At 47.9% G+C, this 18,201-nt stretch overlaps 1 protein-coding gene across 1 annotated transcript in view; it reads left to right on the plus strand.

Moving 5' to 3' along the window:
- Nucleotides 1–17,956, plus strand: part of LOC119445007 (neprilysin-1-like) — a 29,916-nt gene extending 11,960 nt beyond the window's left edge. Inside the window, exons 4-8 of the mRNA XM_049664840.1 lie at nucleotides 3,103–3,264; nucleotides 5,938–6,024; nucleotides 6,672–6,874; nucleotides 14,902–15,084; nucleotides 17,753–17,956. Coding sequence (XP_049520797.1) covers nucleotides 3,103–3,264; nucleotides 5,938–6,024; nucleotides 6,672–6,874; nucleotides 14,902–15,084; nucleotides 17,753–17,956 — 839 coding nt within the window. The remainder of the gene's footprint in view (nucleotides 1–3,102; nucleotides 3,265–5,937; nucleotides 6,025–6,671; nucleotides 6,875–14,901; nucleotides 15,085–17,752) is intronic.
- Nucleotides 17,957–18,201: the final 245 nt, after the last annotated feature.

The raw sequence follows: 18,201 nt of genomic DNA on the forward strand, positions 1-18,201 counted from the left end.
TGATCATTATTGAAAAGTGGCCACCGTGGAACCATTGTAATTTCATTTACCAGTTATTCGTTGATTTCATATGGGATTCCCATGTATTGAATAAACATTGTATTTTACTGAACTGTAAGTCGAATGCACCATAAAAATTGTGGATTTTAAAGTGGACTATAATGGTAAATAAATTAATTTTGACATTTATTATTGAGGCACTAGCGCGCATTGGACACTTTCAAGCTACCTTTTGTAGTCTTTCATTCCAAGACGCCTCTCCCTGTATAATTATGGAAAATGAACATTCAGTTTGGTAATAAAAAAGTTGTCGCAGTTTCACCTGAAAGGTGAAGCATCAATTGCGATAGCAAACTAGTAGAGAGCTATACGGAGTAATGATATTAGCTTTATCAGCTGTATAAACTTGGACATGCAGCAGCATCGGCAACACGCAGAACTGTTGTCGACGCCATCCGCGTTTTGCCCGCGTTCACTCAAAATGCGTGCGGCGTTGCTGACTGTTGCCGGAGCCTCTGATATAAATAGGCACTGCGTGCCGCAGCTAAACGTCGCCTCCCTTCCCTCCCCCTCCCCCACGGCCTCTCGCTCGTCGGAAGAAGGCGCGTTTGCTCTACATACATGGTGATTGTGAAGGAGAACAGAGACGCCTACTTCTGCAGCCCTTAAGCGAGCACGGCGCAGAACGCGCGTTTGTTCTCTGCCGTGCGTTCACTCCCCGTGAAAGACGCGCCCCTCGCGCCCTTTCACTCGCACATACAGCGTTCGGCGCGGGGCGACGATTTCTTCTCCAAATGACGTCATACGGAACCTCACGGCGACGGCGACGGCGACGCCGACGGCAGAAATCTGCTTTTGAGTGTCCATATAATTGCTATCGCAATAAAAGGAGCATATGAATACTTTTTTGATCAAGGTTTTCGTCAATTTATTTCTTCTTCATTTCACTGGCCAGCATAAGGAACAGGTTACTTGTTATGCTGATACACTGGTCGATGGGAACTTGGTGCACGTGTACTCTGGAAAGAAATACAACATACGATTAATCAAGCGTATACACTTTCTCAAAATTAAAAAAAGTGTCCATTGACAGGCACTGCTTTTAAAGAATATCACAGTCAACTCCAAGCTTTGTTTGTTTATACCTGTTGGTTGGACTGTATTGAAATTGTGGATCAGATATAACGGTGGGCATATCTTATTACATTCACCCGCAAAATGATATTCAAATTAGAAACACTCAAAATGATTATGTGCACACAAAAAGAAAATTCCGTGGTTTTACGTGCAAAGGTATGCTGATTGTTGCACAGTAAGAGGGAGGTGAGGGGTTCTGGAATAATTTTGACGCCTTGCGGTTATTTAACGTGCACCCGAATGCACGATACATGAGCATTTTTACACTCCACCTTCATCGGAATGCGACCGCCGCGGCCAGAATCGAAACCGCGACCTCGAGCTCAGTAGCGTAACGTCATAACCACTGGGCTACTGCGACCGGGCAGGGATGAAATACTGCTTTACCTGCTCTAACGTCATTTGATGAAATGTTTGTTCTGCCAGAAACAATATATTGGCCGAACAACAAAACGAATGCTCTTTGGATGCTAAATAAAATGTACATCGTAAGAACTCGGGCAAGAACATTTCGGCAGCAGTCACAGCAGTATAGCCTACTAGGTCACAATTTCAAATAAATTAAACAGCATATTCTACAATCACGTTTCTGTCTGCACAGAGACATAATATATAATCGTACGTTACCCACAACTTCAGTTCATTGCAACCAACAGGTATATTATGTTTAAAATAGAGCTTTTGAATGCACATGTTAAACGAAAAACGCAACTAACAACCCTTGATTTTAAGTCAACTTCTAGTATTTTGTGTAATTTTGTAATTAAGGTAGAGCTGATCGTATTACCCGTCCCAATCTATTTTCTTTCCGCACGCAACAACTTCTTAAGTAACATCTTGGTCTTTAACATATTAAAAGCACGCCCATAATTCCGCCAAAATATTTTTGCGAAGGGATAAATGTTCAGAACTAGACCAGAAACTGGTGGCGTCGGTCCCATTCGCTATGGCAACTTTTTTTTTTTACAATTGTAGAAGAAGGGAGACATTTTGGTTGCATTTGATCCACGACAAATCAGCCGGCCTGTTTTGCTCGATGATCCGCGCTTGTAATACTGGTGTCACACATTCACTTTCGATGGATTATGGTCATGCGCTTGTAATACCGGTGTCACACATTCACTTTCGATGGATTATGGTCATGTGAATAGTCGCTTTCTTTCGCCCGACAAAAGATGAAATAGGTTTCCAAAAATGACAACCTACTGTCTAGCTGCACGTAATATTGAGTGCGAAGCACTTTAATTTATTAGGGGCCCGGGCTGTCGTCGGCGTCCGTCGCGTGTGATCTGTCGTGATCACGCTCAAAAACAAGTGCTCAAAACAGGGTCAAAACAAGTGCAGAATTGATCAAAACCGGTTCAAAATAAACTAACATGATTCAGAATAATTTAAAAGACAGGAATAATCAAGCATTAAGCGCATTAATTAACACAAATTCCTTAAAATCTCTTCTATCATCAGCAAAGGCTTTGGCTCCATGTGCGTGGCGGTTTCCCACCAGTTGTGCCTGGATGATGGATCGCTAAACACAAGATAAACACAGGATAAAACAAGATAAACACAATAGAAACACCGGTGCATCACTGCTTCGCACTTCCCCTGGTTTCACGCTAGTGGAGTTGCGTTAGCGCTGGACTTGAAGTACACAAGCGCAGGGTGCACGAATTTTCGCTACAGTATCTCTTCAAGCTTCTGAAGGTGTTTCGGATAAGTATACTGCGATATTCTCCGCGGATTCCATCGCTCTCCGATGGTAGCGCATGCTACCATCTGCGACCATAGTCACGAGGTCAGTGCAATGTCTTTTAGTGGTGCTTTTCATATGCACCGTTGCGTCTTGTAGCGTCGTTTTCTCCCGTAATGGTGAAAAAGTCTCTACAACGGACGGTTTAGACGCGCATCAACCAGCGCGCGCAGAGATCGCGTGATCCACTGCAAGGGCCTTCGGCTTTTTCCACCCAGTGAACATCCTCCGTTCGAGCCAGGTCCCGTCGATGGAGCCGTGCGAGGATTTCTACGAGTTCGCCTGCGGCGGTTGGGCCAAGGCCGTCGTCGTGCCCCCCGACGAGGTCACGGCCAGCGTCCACACCCGGCTGCTGCGACGCGTCGAGGACGAGATCGGAGGTGCGTTGTGGTTTCCTCGGATTCTGCGCGACACTCCCCGCACCACAGTCACGTGTCGATCTCTCCGGCTTATCCGCTGTGGCACAGGTACGACGACGCGGCATAGAAAGCGCACTAGACAGCACACGGAGCTATACCGTTTGTGTGTCTTCTATATGTCCGTGTCGTTGTAACCTGCGCTACAACACATTAGAAGATGACGCACTATAACGGGCCAATGTAACCACTCTGATCGATGTATTAAGGTTTACGGAAAGTTGTGAGGACTGGCTCGGGAGTATTAAATAAAATTGTCCTAATACGTTAAGTGTACACCGAGACCAGTTCAGAAGTGACACGTAAGAAACGACAGGCCTAAATGCGTATTGGGTCTTTCGGTCAGCGAAAGTGCGAAATAGCGAGCACACAGGGGATTTCGTGGGAGAAAGCAACGGAAGCTTAGCGGCGTCCACGGTATGGTTGGCGCGGTCAACGTTGTTCCCCGTCCTATTTCTCGGTGCAATGGAGCTTAAAACGATTCCTATAGCTTCCCTACGGTGGCGCCTTTTCTGGCAATAGAGAGACGGGTAAGTTCAAGACTCGTGCTGCGACCCCCCGGGAACTATATGGCAGTGCAGCTTGCTTAGGGAAATCGCCTGCCAGGTCGCCGTCGCGTTTTTGGTATCAGGATCGGGTCGCAAATAATAGCTGCCCTATTTTCTGCTAATGATCATCCGGCCATTCAAGGGTTATGAACTTGGAAGAATAAGCGGAAGGCCCTTCGGAATCAAGCCGAAATACGCGACGCGCTCAGTCAAAAAATAGCTCCAACGCAAGAGGAATACTACAAGAAAATATTTTTGGATACAGGCCCAGCATTTTGTAACAAAATATTTTTATCCCTCTTTTTTCTTTCTTTTTGTCCTTTTTCAATGAACTGCCCGCAGCCGCGTACTTATTGTTGAGTGTTCCAAGATAGTCGCGCACAGCTACTGTACACCGGTTGTACGTACTATACTTAGCTCACCCGCCGCGGTTGCTTAGGGGCTATGGTGTTGAGCTGCTAAGCACGAGGTCACAGGATCAAATCCCGCCCACGACGCCCGCATTTCGATGGAGGCGAAATCATCTTCTCCTCTGCCAACAACTTATCCGCTGCCCTTTGCCCGGCGGTGCCGGTCGCCCGCACCTTCTCTTATCTCCACACGGCTCTGACCTTTGTATGCGCTGCGCATTCGCCGCTCAGTTTCCGCTGCGCGGTCTATCGTTTCGTTGAAGCGATAGACCACGCGAACCTGCTCTTGCTGCCAGCGTTTTGACAGTCGTTGGCTGCGGTCATTCAGTGTGATCTATTCATGTTTGTTTGTGCGCGCTGACACCACGTTCGTTAATTCAGTTAGTAAGCCAATGTGTCCAAGTTTATGCAGCCGATAAAACTACTATCCCTACTCCGAATAGCTCTCTACTAATTTGCTATCGCAATCGATGCTTCGCCTTTCGGGCGAAACTGCGACATTTTTTATCCTCTCCGAAAAGCAAGCCAACGCACCTGTCTCTCTTAAAATAAGCATTTTATCAGTATCATCTTCTTCCGCATCACCAGTCCCCCAAATCGTGTTAGCAGCCTGGCTAGAAAATCGGGGTCTCTGGTTTTATTTCACCTACCCACGAAGATGTCGCTGCTGCTCTTGTTCTTGTTGTTGTCGTCGCCGTCTTGCGTGGCCTGAGCTGTTCTGCGATGCATATACGAACGAGTACGGGTGTTTTCTGTAACCATGCATATAACGCTGCACCGGCAGAACCTGAAGCTGTGTATGCGACAGAGAAAGAGAGAGGTTCAACTTTTATTGATGCCAGCAGTCACGGGTGCGGACGCAGCCTCCCTCCGCCTAACAGACGGCCGAGATCACGTGGGTCCCAGCGGCTGCCTCGGCTAGCTGGACGGCCCAGACCGGGTCTCCCTGGTCTGAGCTGAGCAGCAAGGTCTCCCACTGCTGCCTGTTTTGAATTTTGCGGCCCTCGAAAGGGGCCGCCCTTTAGCATGCCCATAGAATATGTGGCAGATCGGCCCTACCCTTACATAATTTGCATTGATAATTGTATTGCCCTGGATAGAATATTTGACAGAGTAAGTTTTCTTTGATACAAGCTCCGCCGTTAGTGTTGCACCGCGTATGCTGTTGTTATGAGGTTAAACCGGATCAAACAAATTTTGCTCCACAATAGCCAGCCACCATCCACAGACCGAAGAAATCAAATATCCCTGCATGCGTACGATCAATCTTTCCACGCGTAAACCCATAAACTGATTTAAATAACTTTTTTGTTTCTTTCTTTTTCTTTTATTTGTGTCACAACAACGACGGGATTATGAGGCATGTCGTAGCGGGATTCTCGGGATTAATTTCGACCTCCTGCGAGTTCTTTAACATGCATCTAAATCAAAGTGAACGAACGTATTATTTTTTTTACTCCACCCCCATCGAAATGTGCCCGCCGTAGCCTGGATCGAACGTGCTCAGCTGCGCAGTGCCATAGCCATCGGCGTCGGTTGCAAGTCAATATACAGTAGTGCATTTGCAGAGGACACGAGTGAGGCGCTGGAAAGGCCAACAGCATGGAACTCGATTTCTGAGAAAACTAAGCCGAAGTTCCGACGAACCGAGTTTCGTACTTGTCTCCCATTCTGCGCAGAGATCCTGAACAACACCGTGGTGACGTATCGATACCAGACGGCAACGCAGAAGGCAGCCGCGCTCTACCAATCCTGCATCAACGTCGGTGAGCTCCTGGGCGACAGACGCGAAATGTCTCCCCACAACACTATGCGGAAATTCGACTGTCATTTCTAATATCATCGCGCATATATTTATGGAACTAATGCCTTTAAACGGCCTATACTTGGCTGCTCGATTTCTTATACACGCTACCGTTGTGATACATGTTGCGTGCCGTTTGATTTTGCGCCTGCAACACGTGTAACAAATACATATGCACGCTGCTTTGCACACATGCACTCACATACATGCCGCTTCCGTCGAGAAAACGTATCAGAACGAGCACACGTATATCCTGAACTGAGGAAATCAAGAAGCCATGTTCTTCGGTAATTTGCAGCGCGCACATTTACACATAGAAATTTTACACAGTTTGTTACAACTGGGCGAAATAAGCCGGCAAATCACATTCGAGCAAGGAATTGTTCCCACATTTCTTGTGTGTTCGTGATCAAGAGTAATACAGTCACAGCGAAATGTGCAAAATAAGCCGTGAAACCATCCGCTTCCCCCAAGCCGCTTCCGTCCATGCAGCTCATTGGCAAATAGTTTATTACATATTGTTTTATGCCTTCATCAACCCGGCGAGATTCTTTGTGGCTAACGGGGCAACGACCGAGACACTCACACATCAACAACGCTTCCACGTAGACATGCGCAACAGCAAGGGTACGCGTCCGCTGGAGAAGCTGCTGTCGTACGTGGGCCTCTCACGGTGGCCCATCCTGAACCGGACGGCGAAGTACCCCACCTATCAGATCCTGGGACACGTGATACGTGAGCTGGGACTGGACGCCATCGTCTCCGTGCGCGTCGGCCTCGACTACTACGACAGCGACCGGTACCTGGTCTACGTGAGTAATTTCGAGCTCTATATGCCTTCGCGTGCGATTCTATACAGCCGAACTCGGATATATCGAACACGCATATAAGGAATTATTGTGTATAACGAACAGCAGTAAAATTCCCTTGCAAATGTTCTATAAGATGTTTATCTTGTATATCGAATTACCTATACATCGAACTTTTTAACAGCGGAGCTGTTTAAGCTCTTGGTTAGGCCGCGTAGTGCGAACAAGAACTGCGCCTCGCGATGACCTCACCGCGCGTTGCCTAGCAACCACCTCGCGGAGCGGCGTGTGCTTCGCCTCCTCTCACTCCAGCCACGCCCAGGCAAGTGTGGAGGCGCTGCTTGGCCGTGACGTCGTCATCATCATCATCAGCCTATATTTATGTCCACTGCAGGACGAAGGCCTCTCCCTGAGATCTCCAATTGTCCCTGTCTTGCGCTAGCGTATTCCAACTTGCGCCTGCGAATTTCCTAACTTCATCATCCCACCTGGTTTTCTGCCGTCCTCGACTGCGCTTCCCTTCTCTTGGTATCCATTCTGTAGCCCTAATGGTCCATCGGTTATCCATCCTACGCATTGCATGGCCTGCCCAGCTCCATTTCTTCCGCTTAATGTCAACTAGAATGTCGTCTATCCCCGTTTGTTCTCTGATCCACACCGTTCTCTTCCTGTCTCTTAACGTTACTCCTAAGATTTTTCGTTCCATCGCTCTTTGTGCGGTCCTTAACTTGTTTTTGAGCTTCTTTGTTAACCTCCAAGTTTCTGCCCCATATGTTAGCACCAGTAGAATGCAATGATTCTACACTTTTCTTTTCAACGACAGTGGTAAGCTCCCGGTCAGGATTTGGCAATGCTTGTCGTATGCACTCCAACCCAATTTTATTCTTCTGTAAATTTTTTTCTCATGATCAGGGTCCCCTGTGAGTAATTGACCTAGATAAACGTATTCCTTTACAGACTCTAGAGGCTGACTGGCGATCCTGAATTGTTGTTTCCTTGCCGTGCTATTCAACATTATCTTTGTCTTCGGCATATTCATCTTCAACCCAATTCTTACACTGTGACGTCACCGGGGAGATAAAGCTCGGAGCCGCCGCGACGGCGGCAGAACTCTCGTCGACTCTGTGCCGTGCACATGTTGCCTTGGCATGACACGTTAAGGAGAGGGAAGGAGAGCATGCGCGCGGCGCGTGCTATGCTCGGGAGAGAGAAAGAGAAAATGAGAGCGCGCGAGAGAGAAATTCTGGCAGCACCAACGCGGCAACGCGCAGAGCTGCTGCCGACGCCGTCCGCGTTTCCCAGCGTTCGCGCCGAACGCGCGCGGTGTCCGTGACTGCAGGCGGCACCACTGGCAGCGGCTCGGCAGGTTTCGACCAGCCACGTCCCGGCAAGTGTGGAGGCGCAGCTGCGCCGTGACATCACCGGGGAGATAAAGCTCGGAGCAGCCGACGGCGGCAGAATTCTCGTCGACTCTGTGCCGTGCGCATGTTGCCTTGAAATGGGAGGACCAAAGAAGATCCCGACACCCGAATAAGAAACGGCTTACCAGAAAGCGCGCGCGCCGTCCTGCCAGGCGAGAACGCGATCAACGACGACGAGCCGATCCGGAATACCGTACCGAGGTTGCTGCTGGGAAGAGACGTCGCCGAGCCGAGGACTCCGAGTTTCGAGAACGGGAGGGGGCACGTCAACCCACTTTAAGAAGCTAGTCAAGCGAAGCTAGTCAGACGAAGCTAGCTGGAAGAAGCTAGGTGATCACAAGGTCAGCTGTTGACTCCAGTCATGCACCAATAGTGCAAGCTGTCCACATTTTTTTTGTGATCCTCTTCAAATTCGATATATCCGGGTTAGACTGTACAGCCTGACGCTCAAGAGAGCACATTTATTGCGAGAAGTTGGGCGGCTTGGTCGACTGACTTATCAACTTGGAATTACATCTGTTGAAAGCACACATCGCAGGCACATAGTGAGTACTGCATAAATGAGAGCTCAAGGCATACCATGACTCTCCCAGATAAACTGCTGATTGATCACTATATATAACGATTTTGCTCAGAGGTGGCAGTTTGAAGTGGGTTCAGTTTAATGCACATTTTTGACCATTACTCGCCTGTTTCAGTGAAAATCAGGGTGCCGAACTGAAATGATTTCGGGTTCGGGTCGGGTTCGGGTTCAGGCTTCCACATATTTTTCGGTTAGGTTCAGGTTCAGCTCTAGAGCAAGAATATAATTGTTCGAACCAGTTTGAACCGGTTCATACGGGTTCGGAACAGTTCGTAATTAAGAAGAATTAAGAGTTTTAAAGAACAACGTTTTCCAGTCTCACTGGCGAACTTATTTGATCGAAATATCTGGTGCTACTCTTACGCGATGCGGACCGATGTACAAGGTCTGTCAAGAGTTCATGCATTGAACTGCTTCGTCTAACTGCGCTGCTTCACCAAAATCATGGATTCCCAACTAGACTCTACGTCAGTACATACGAAGTAAGTTCATGCACTGAGTCCGCAAAAAAAGTGGGAGACTCAAGCCATGGCCGCTGGACAGACTCAAACAGGGGTGAAAAAATGCGGTTGATGGCAGCAGAGGCGGCAGTGGCAGCAGGAGCAGGAAAGGTAAGAAACCAAACGAAAAAAATCAAAACGTACAAAGAAAGAAAGAAACAAGCAAGCAATAAGCAGTCTACCCGTCATAAGCGTGAAATGTCATGATTTCGACTACAGATTCAAGCTTTTCAAAAATTTTTATAAGCGTTCAGTATATTTATATAACAGACTTACTCTGTACACCCAATTCTTTCACATGTTTTCTTAATTAGCAAGGCTGCGTTGCATTCTGAAAGTTACATTGAAATATATCATTTATAAAAGCAGTCAGAGAATACGGGTTGCAGACAGTATACCAGGCATGAGATGTGTGTCCTTGGATTGAATTACCCATCAGCCTAGTCTTTTCCTGCGCTTCTTCATTCACGCCGCTGAGAACGTCTTGGAAGGGTGCCGGAGCTTTCGCCGGTTGATATGTCTACCCAAGGAAGTTTTGCAGCGAAGCTGTAAAGGGTTAGGTTCCCCAGGATCGTGACCGCGTGTAGAATAAAACTATCATCATCAGCATTGGCTCGAGCGTCGTTGTCTTCTTCCACAGCTGGCTCGTTGGCGCCCCTCAGTTTGCGCTCGTGCCGTTGGATGCCGTATTAAGCACGACCGCGTGCTCAGCACGCGCAGATTACGACCGTAGACCAACCGGCGTGTACAACAATCTCGGCTCCATGTGCGTGGTGGCTTGGCTCCTTGTGCGTGGCGGTTTCCTGCCAGTTGTGCCGTACCAAAGGTGTCAAAACGGTTTACTAACAGGTCATGACATCAATAACATCACATGCTCGTCAGTTACGTCACGATTAACGATAATAAAATCACGTGTGGCGCATACGCGCATTGGATATGCGGGTATGAGCAAGGGATATGCGGGTATGAGCCAGGGACAAGAAAGAAAGAAGGAAGGAAGGAAAGAAAGAAAAGAAGGAAGAAATCAAGAAAAGGATAAAGAAAGAAGGAGAGAAAGAAAGAAAGAAAGAAGAGAGAAAGAAAGGAAAGAAAGAAAGAAAGAAGAAAGAATGAAAGAAAGAAAGAAAGCACGTGTGGCTCATACCCTCGTTGCATATGTATGTGGGTATGAGCCGCCAAGGGCACGAGCGGGAGAGATCTCACGGGATCATGACGATGCCATGCAGTCACTGCATTGCGCTGTGGCTATGAATGCTGTGGCTCATACGCTATAGTCGATGACGATGGGGCGGACTTGGCGCAGCAAACGCACTACTTGGTCATCGCGCCGGGCGAAAACAAGGCGCCGGTGTCCTTGCTCTTTCGAACATGCCCAAGACGCTCAATATGATCAATAATGATAATGTATAAATTCACTATAGCAATATTCACTGCAGCATTCCTCCCATAGTCACAGCTTCGCTGGCTTCCATCTTCACAGTAGTATAAGCGCTCAGAATTTTTGTGTACCTGCGCTCATGTTTTGAGTGCGAGTCGGGGGTGCGTAGCGAAAACCATATCGTCGACGCGAAATCGTACACGATGACCAACTCGGTCTAGTAAATTACTACACCATCTCGGCATCGTGTCTTACCTATATGCAAACGCTCACGCAACAATTGTGACGGTGTGCAGGTCACCGTCGTCATCGTCTTCTACGAGTAAGCTAGTAACGCTCGTGCAACAATTTTGATGGTGCACGGATCACAGTTGTCACCGTGTTAATTCGTCATCATCAGCCTATATTTATGTCCACTGCAGGACGAAGGCCTCTCCCTGCGATCTCCAATTACAACTGTCTTCAGCTAGCTGATTCCAACTTGCACCTGCAGATTTCCTAATTCCATCACCCCACCTAGTTTTCTGCCGTCCTCGACTGCGCTTCCCTTCTCTTGGTATCCATTCTGTAACTCTAATGGCCCACCGGTTATCCATATATGCATTACATGGCCTGCCCAGCTCCATTTCTTCCGCTTAATGTCACCGAGAATATCGTCTATCCCCGTTTGTTCTCTGATCCACACCGCTCTCTTCCTGTCTCTTAACGTTAGGACTAACATTTTTCGTTCTCAGTGCGGTCCTTAGCTTGTTTTGGAGTTTCTTGGTTAACCTCCCATATGTTAGCACCTGTAGAATGCAATGATTGTATACTTTTCTTCTCAACGACAGTGTCAAGCTCCCAGTCAGGATTTGGCAATGCCTGCCGTATGCACTCCTACCCAATTTTATTCTTCTGTAAATTTATTTGTTTATTTCACGTACTTTCAAGGCCCGAAGGCTTTACAGAAAGGAGTGGAGTCAAAAACAACAAATAATGCAGTCAAAAAACAAACAAAAATATTAACAAACGGGATTTTGAACAGCGGTCTTCTTGAAGTTGGTAGAGTCGGTGATGAGTGTGACTGATGCGGAAATGCGATTCCAGTCCGTGCTTGGCCTTGGGGTGAATGAGTCACTGTACCGGTTTGTGCGGCACAAGTTCCATCTCATGATCAGGGGACCCTGTGAGTAATTGATCCAGATAAACGTATTTCTTTACAGACTCTAGAGGCTGACTGGCGATCCTGAATTCTTGTTTCCTTGCCAGGCTATTGAACATTATCTTTGTCTTCGGCATATTAATCTTCAACCCCACTCTTACACTTTCTCGGTTAACAATGGGTCTATTAACACGGTCAATTTTAGACCGTGTTAATTAAGATGGAGTTAATCCAGGCACTCAAACCCACGATCTTCGGTGGGAGTCGAACCCACCATCTCTGGCATTAAGGCGAAGTTAATTGTGGCACATTTAATTATTATAGAGTTATTTAGGGCACTCGAGCCCACGACTTTTGGTGGGAGTCACACCTACGACTTTTGGTGTTAATTAGGCAGAGCTTAATGAAGGCACAGTCAATTAAGGTAGCGTCAGTCAGGGCACTCGAGCCCGGACCTTTGGTCGAAAAAAAAAAACAAGTAATAAGAAGTAACAACGCATTCGAATGAGATTGTGAAGTAAGTTAATGAATGTCTCTTGAGCGCGCAGGCTTGCGCATTCACCCTCTTTAGCGTATGCTAAAGTGACTGTCAATTTTCTTAATGGCTTCTTCGGCGCAGCATGTCGTTCCTGGAAGCCATGTAGTACTCACTGACTACTGGGTGAGCCGGCTTGGGTGCGCTGTTGTGCTAACACTGCGGCCGATAAGTGCACGCTGTTTTCTGTCTGCTGGCGCGGCTGCCTGAGAGTTTTGTTGTCGCTGATGTCTCCAATTGTCCCTCGCTTTTACAGCAAAAGCTCTACCGCGCCATGTCTCGCAAGGTCATTCATCGCGTCGCAATGACCTTGAGCCGCCAGAGAGCAAGCGTGACAGGTGTGACGTCACGTCACGTGATCCGCTGCGGAGAGGCGTCGCAGCTGCGCTCGGTTGGAGCCTCGCCACTGCGGTACCACGTGGCTAGGCGAGGGTTTAACGGCTGGCTTCGCCGGCGCTTGGTCACTCAGTCTCGCCATAGGTGGTGCGCCGGCTGGGCTGTATGCGCCTGCGCTTCAGCGCAAGCGACAGGCTGAATCCAATCATCCAGTAGATTTAGCTAGACGGCAGGCTGCGAAATCTCAAGCATAGGCAAAGTTGGCCGCTGAAACACCGAAGCAACGAAAGGCCAGATTAGCACGTTATAGAGAAGCTTACCAAGCGCGGAAGCATGCAATAATGAAACGCTGTGTGCATACAGTCTTTGCAAAACCAAGCCAAACAGACCTTTCGCTCGTGATAACTAGGCTTAGAAGAGTTAAACCTCAGCCAATTCTTTTTTTTTGTATTCCTTTTGCACATTCTTTAGACATTGCTCATATTCAAGAAGTATTCGAGCGCATGCAGCCTTCTGTCTCGAATTTACCAACACAATGAAGTTGTTTACATCGACATACAGTCGAACCCGGATATATCGAACCTACATATAACGAATTATTGTGTATAACGAACAGCAGTTAAATTCCCTTGAACATTTTATAGATCGAAATACCTATACATCGAACTTCTTTGTGTTCCCCTTCAGACACGATATATCCGGGTTTAACTGCATAGAACAACATATCGTTGTTAGCTTCAAATATCGTGGAAACGGCGCATCGCTTATATGAAATAATGTCCTAACGCAGCAAGTCATGGATATCTGCGCATATGAGCCACGTTGTTCCACCCTGAGACCAGTAAATATGAGCGGCTGAGCCACTTAAACAACGGCAACTGTGATTCAAATACGTACGTGCTGTATATTACGAGCTGATATATTACTGATTCTTGCTTGTCTTTAACTTCACCATAATTACAGTTTGTTCGTGCCATAAAGCATTATTAGAAAAAAAAACTGTGCTCGGCATAATTGCGCTCACTTATAGGCCGTGTAGTTCTCTCGCGAAAACGCGGATGCCATCGCTGACACCGTTGGTATATTTAACCGAGCGCGGCGGGTGTTTATGCTGCTGTACCGAATGCACCGTCTCTCAGTTTCCCGTTTCACGCAGAGATAAACAGCGCATCTCTGAAATTAAGAAACGTGTCAGCATAACAACACGTACAGAGCCACCTACCTACGTAGCGAATGCGACCTGCAGCCTTCGCGAGAACGGTGACGCACAAATGTTGGCGCAGCGCTGTGTCGCCGCTTGACGCGTATTGTGTAGGCGCCGTGCCAAGGGAAGAGTAAGTAATTTCAAATTGCTAAGGCCAGAACTGAACTATAAAAGCAGTTTTCGTCGTCCTAAGTGCTTATTCGTAAGTTCAGATCCACCGGTAGCGGGTGCACGAACTCGACGGCACCAGGCCTAACCTTAGCTGAACAGGATCAACATAGGCTTGAGAGGGTGCTCGTGCATTTCAACTTCGAAAACATGTTTCAATTCATTTTGAGCGCGTAGAAGGTTAGCTGATTGAGTGTCTCTGTAAAAGAAAAGCTATATCTACAGAGCCCATAGACTCCCTCACTCTAATTTTATCAAGATAACAGATTTTGCTGAAGCAGGGCACTTGGAAAAGAAAGACGTTCACACAAACATAAATGTTGAGGACATACACAGGCGCTGAACTGCAACTATGTGTATGCACTCACCATTCACGTTTGTGCGAACGTCTTTTTCTTCGAAGTGCACTATTTCCACAAAATTATGGATCACCAACTAGCCCGTCAATACCTATTATGAGGATAACAGAGATGAATTCCTGCTTTGATTAGCGAGGAAGCGAACTCTAACGCGACTATATTATGGTTACAGCTAGCGGGAAAGCCGGACACAGGACAAAGCAAGAACCGACGAGGACAAGCGCTGTTACCTTGTCCTGTGCCCCGCTTTCGCGCTCTGTAGCCCAAAAAAATGCCAACTAGCACAATCCATCACGCTTCCAACATGACGTCAGGACTCACTGGTGCCGCTGCGACATGGCACGGTCCACCTGTAGAATATCGAGCTGATCACTTGCGACAGTATACGCTCTGCCTCTCGCGCAGATCGGCCAGCCGTCGTTCGGCGTGGAGCCGTCGGTGCTGCAGGGCCGGTACCGGTCGCCGTTCTTCCGCATCCTGCACCGGTACAAGCTGTACATGTACCGCTGCGCTCTGCTCATGGGCTCCAACGTGGCGGCCGCCGACGTGGTCAACGAGATCGTCGCCTTCGAAGCCAAGCTCGCCGCTGTGAGTCTCCCATCTCAGCGCGCTCGTATACACCACACCATATGCCGCAACATCTCCGGGACCCTCGACGACGAAATAACCCAAAAGAAACGCTAAAGATAGAGAGTGACAAATCTAGTGATTCATCTCTCGGTGGTCGCGAAGTCAGCTCTTGACTAGATTGGACGGAGGAGTGGGTGAATTGAGTTTATGGGGTAAGGACTGCGTATTCAGATGGCGTTCTAAAGTCTTGGCTGGTCGACGAAGGCCATCAGGGTGTGCAGAGCAATCTCGGCCTCGTCCGACCGTCGCTTGGGGTGGCACCGCTGGTCGATGCTGCCAGGTCAAAGTCGCAGAGGCAACAACTTGATAAGCCTTATCCGAGCGGTGGTCACTCATTCCCACAGAATATGTGATGAGCGCATGGTAGGTTACCCGCTTTCCATTTATTGCAGTGACCTGTCGCAGCGATGCCGAGTGTCTTGTGCTAGAAACGCCGCTGCATAGAATAACGTTGATATTTGGTGGCAAACTCCACTTTCGGAACACCGGAAATGTCAGTCCTTCTGTGAGAAGAGTCCCGGTAAGCAAGAAAATATGTAAAAACAAAAGACGTCCTTACAGTTACAGCGCTAGTTCTCCGTGACGTCATGAAACGACACAGAGTTTCCTCGGGACTGGTTAATTGTTTATCAATAAACAAGGATTATATTGCGTTCGAAAGTAAGCACCAAAGGCTTAAGCTTTGCTGCTCTCGGTAACTTCATTCTAAACAACCCTCTCAATTTATTCTATGCAACCTCATAAGATCCTCGATAAAACGCTTCGAAATAGACATGAAATTTCGCCGCTAAGCAAGCGCGAAGTCCGCCAGATCTGGCTGCGAGTATAGTAAAAATGGTAACACTGATAAACTGGTGATTGACATAGATGTTTATTGCAAGAACAGCTCCTCTTGTGTGTTTTACAATGTGATGCCTCCATCACTATAAGCATTCGCCACCGACCCCGCTATAGTCATATCTGTAATTACAAGTTCGCATTTTTTAACCTTGTGAACAAAGTGTATCTTAAGGCCTCGATAGTGCGATGAAAATACGCATCCCTTCTGCGTAGGAAATGTTTCTGTCAGCAAACGCGAAACGCGCTGATAATGTGAAAACTTCGGTACCACTGGAAAGCACCAGTATAACCTAATGGATAGGGAAACTGAAAGATTCAGAAAAAGTATAGTTCACATTTATATGGGACTAGATTGTTTTACGCCTCATTCACACAGCCGTCAAACGTTCCGTCGCGTCACCATCACGTCAAAAAAAAATGTACAGCAGGCGTGACGGAGCAGTGTCCGAATAGGCGATGGTGGTGGTGACTTCGACAGCAGCACGGCTTTGTACAGTGTTGACTGACCGGTCCCATTTTTCATTTCAGCACCACCGAAACCCACAGCTCATTGATCGATGTGCCACACGTGAAACGCATATATAAACGAAGCAGTGGATTCGGATACGACTGGCCGCTAACCGCTTTCTGATTGGGCTGGGCTCCGTCACCGTGCTGGGGACAGAAACATAGAGCACCGCTCTAAGTCGCCGGCGATCCATTTTTGAGGAGAAAACGATTCGGAAACCCTCTGCTCCGACGAAAACTGGTGCCGTGACGGTGACGCGACGGAACGTTTGACGGCTGTGGGAATGAGGTCTTGCCGTCCGCGTTCTATTACCATTAACGGAATTCTGGGAAATGCACGTGGACGGCAGTAGCAGCGCTCGTAGTGGCATATTTTGGCGCTTTATTCAACACAGCGCATTAAGGAACGTTCTGGAGTTGAATAAGTGTTTTCACCTAAGTAAAAAGACGCAATTTCGCCCGAAAGGCGAATCATTGATTGCGATAGCAAATTATTAGACAAGTATATAAAGTAAGGTTTGTATTTTTGTTGGCCGTATAAACTTGTAAACATAGGCATATACTAACCAAATTAGCAAGCATGGTGGCACGCGCGCACAGGCAAACATGAACACATCTCACTCGATGACTGCAGACACTCGCTGCGCGAGAACAGAGAGCACACGAAGCCATCAGCTATCTCGACGTTGCCAACCTTTGAGCTCACCATAGATTACTTTCAAGATAGGCAGCCTCGGTCTGAGTAAAAGAGAATCGCGCGTACCTGCCACCCCCCTCCTCCCGTTCTTGCGCGTAATGGATGACGGCGCGCACCGTCCCCGCCCTCCTCCCTTGAGCGCGAGATCAAGTCACAATCCTACTCGGTTCACCTTCACCTGCTTTCCCTGGCACCTACAACATGCGGCGCCGCGGTGCGCGATATAATGTTATCGCACTTGGACTCAACAGGAACATCACGGCGATGCCGACGTTGACCTCGACAGCGGCATTTCGCCTGGAGTGTCAATATAATTGCTATCGCAATAAAATAGCCCCTCTGCGTTATTGCTGCTGCTGCTGCAGACGTCTTCACAGCAGCAGGAAAGTTCAGAGCATGGTTCTTTGCAGCTATTATGCAGGCTTTAGTCAACCTCATCGTCACAGGAAGGCACTGCATACAAGCACAAAAGCGCTCACGTCTGCATCTCCGGCATTCCGTTACTATGTATACATTATAATTACGCATGCAGGTAGGCTATAGCGCTCCCTAGCATTGACACGTTCCTTGACATTTCTGCAGATAGTGGAGCAAAAGGATGTCGTCCACAACCCGAGAAAGGTCTACAACCTCATGGCCCTGAGAACACTGGAGGGCGCCATACCCGAGGTAAAGTTCAGACGGCTCAAGCCTCCCCCAACCAACCACTTAGCCCCGTATTCATTAACGAGCCTTTACTCGAACCTCTTCTTCGATTCTGCCAAGTTGAACATAGCGCCACACTAGAACTTAAGAAGACAGTGAGCTTCAATAACCGCCTCTGGAGGGTTCCTACTACGAAGAGGGGCTTGAAAAACGCACTTTCACGCATGTGCATTAGAGTAGACGCCGAGAGCATACCCTTACAACATTTTCGCTCAGGATTCATCGTTGTGTGTCACTGAAGCGCATCTAGTAGCCAATAACCACTTCAGACGAGGGGCGCACAGCCATTCACTTTCGTGATCCGCGGTGAAGTGTATAGTGGAAGG

The sequence above is a fragment of the Dermacentor silvarum genome, chromosome 3 (assembly GCF_013339745.2).
Source record: "Dermacentor silvarum isolate Dsil-2018 chromosome 3, BIME_Dsil_1.4, whole genome shotgun sequence".
Taxonomy (NCBI): domain Eukaryota; kingdom Metazoa; phylum Arthropoda; class Arachnida; order Ixodida; family Ixodidae; genus Dermacentor; species Dermacentor silvarum.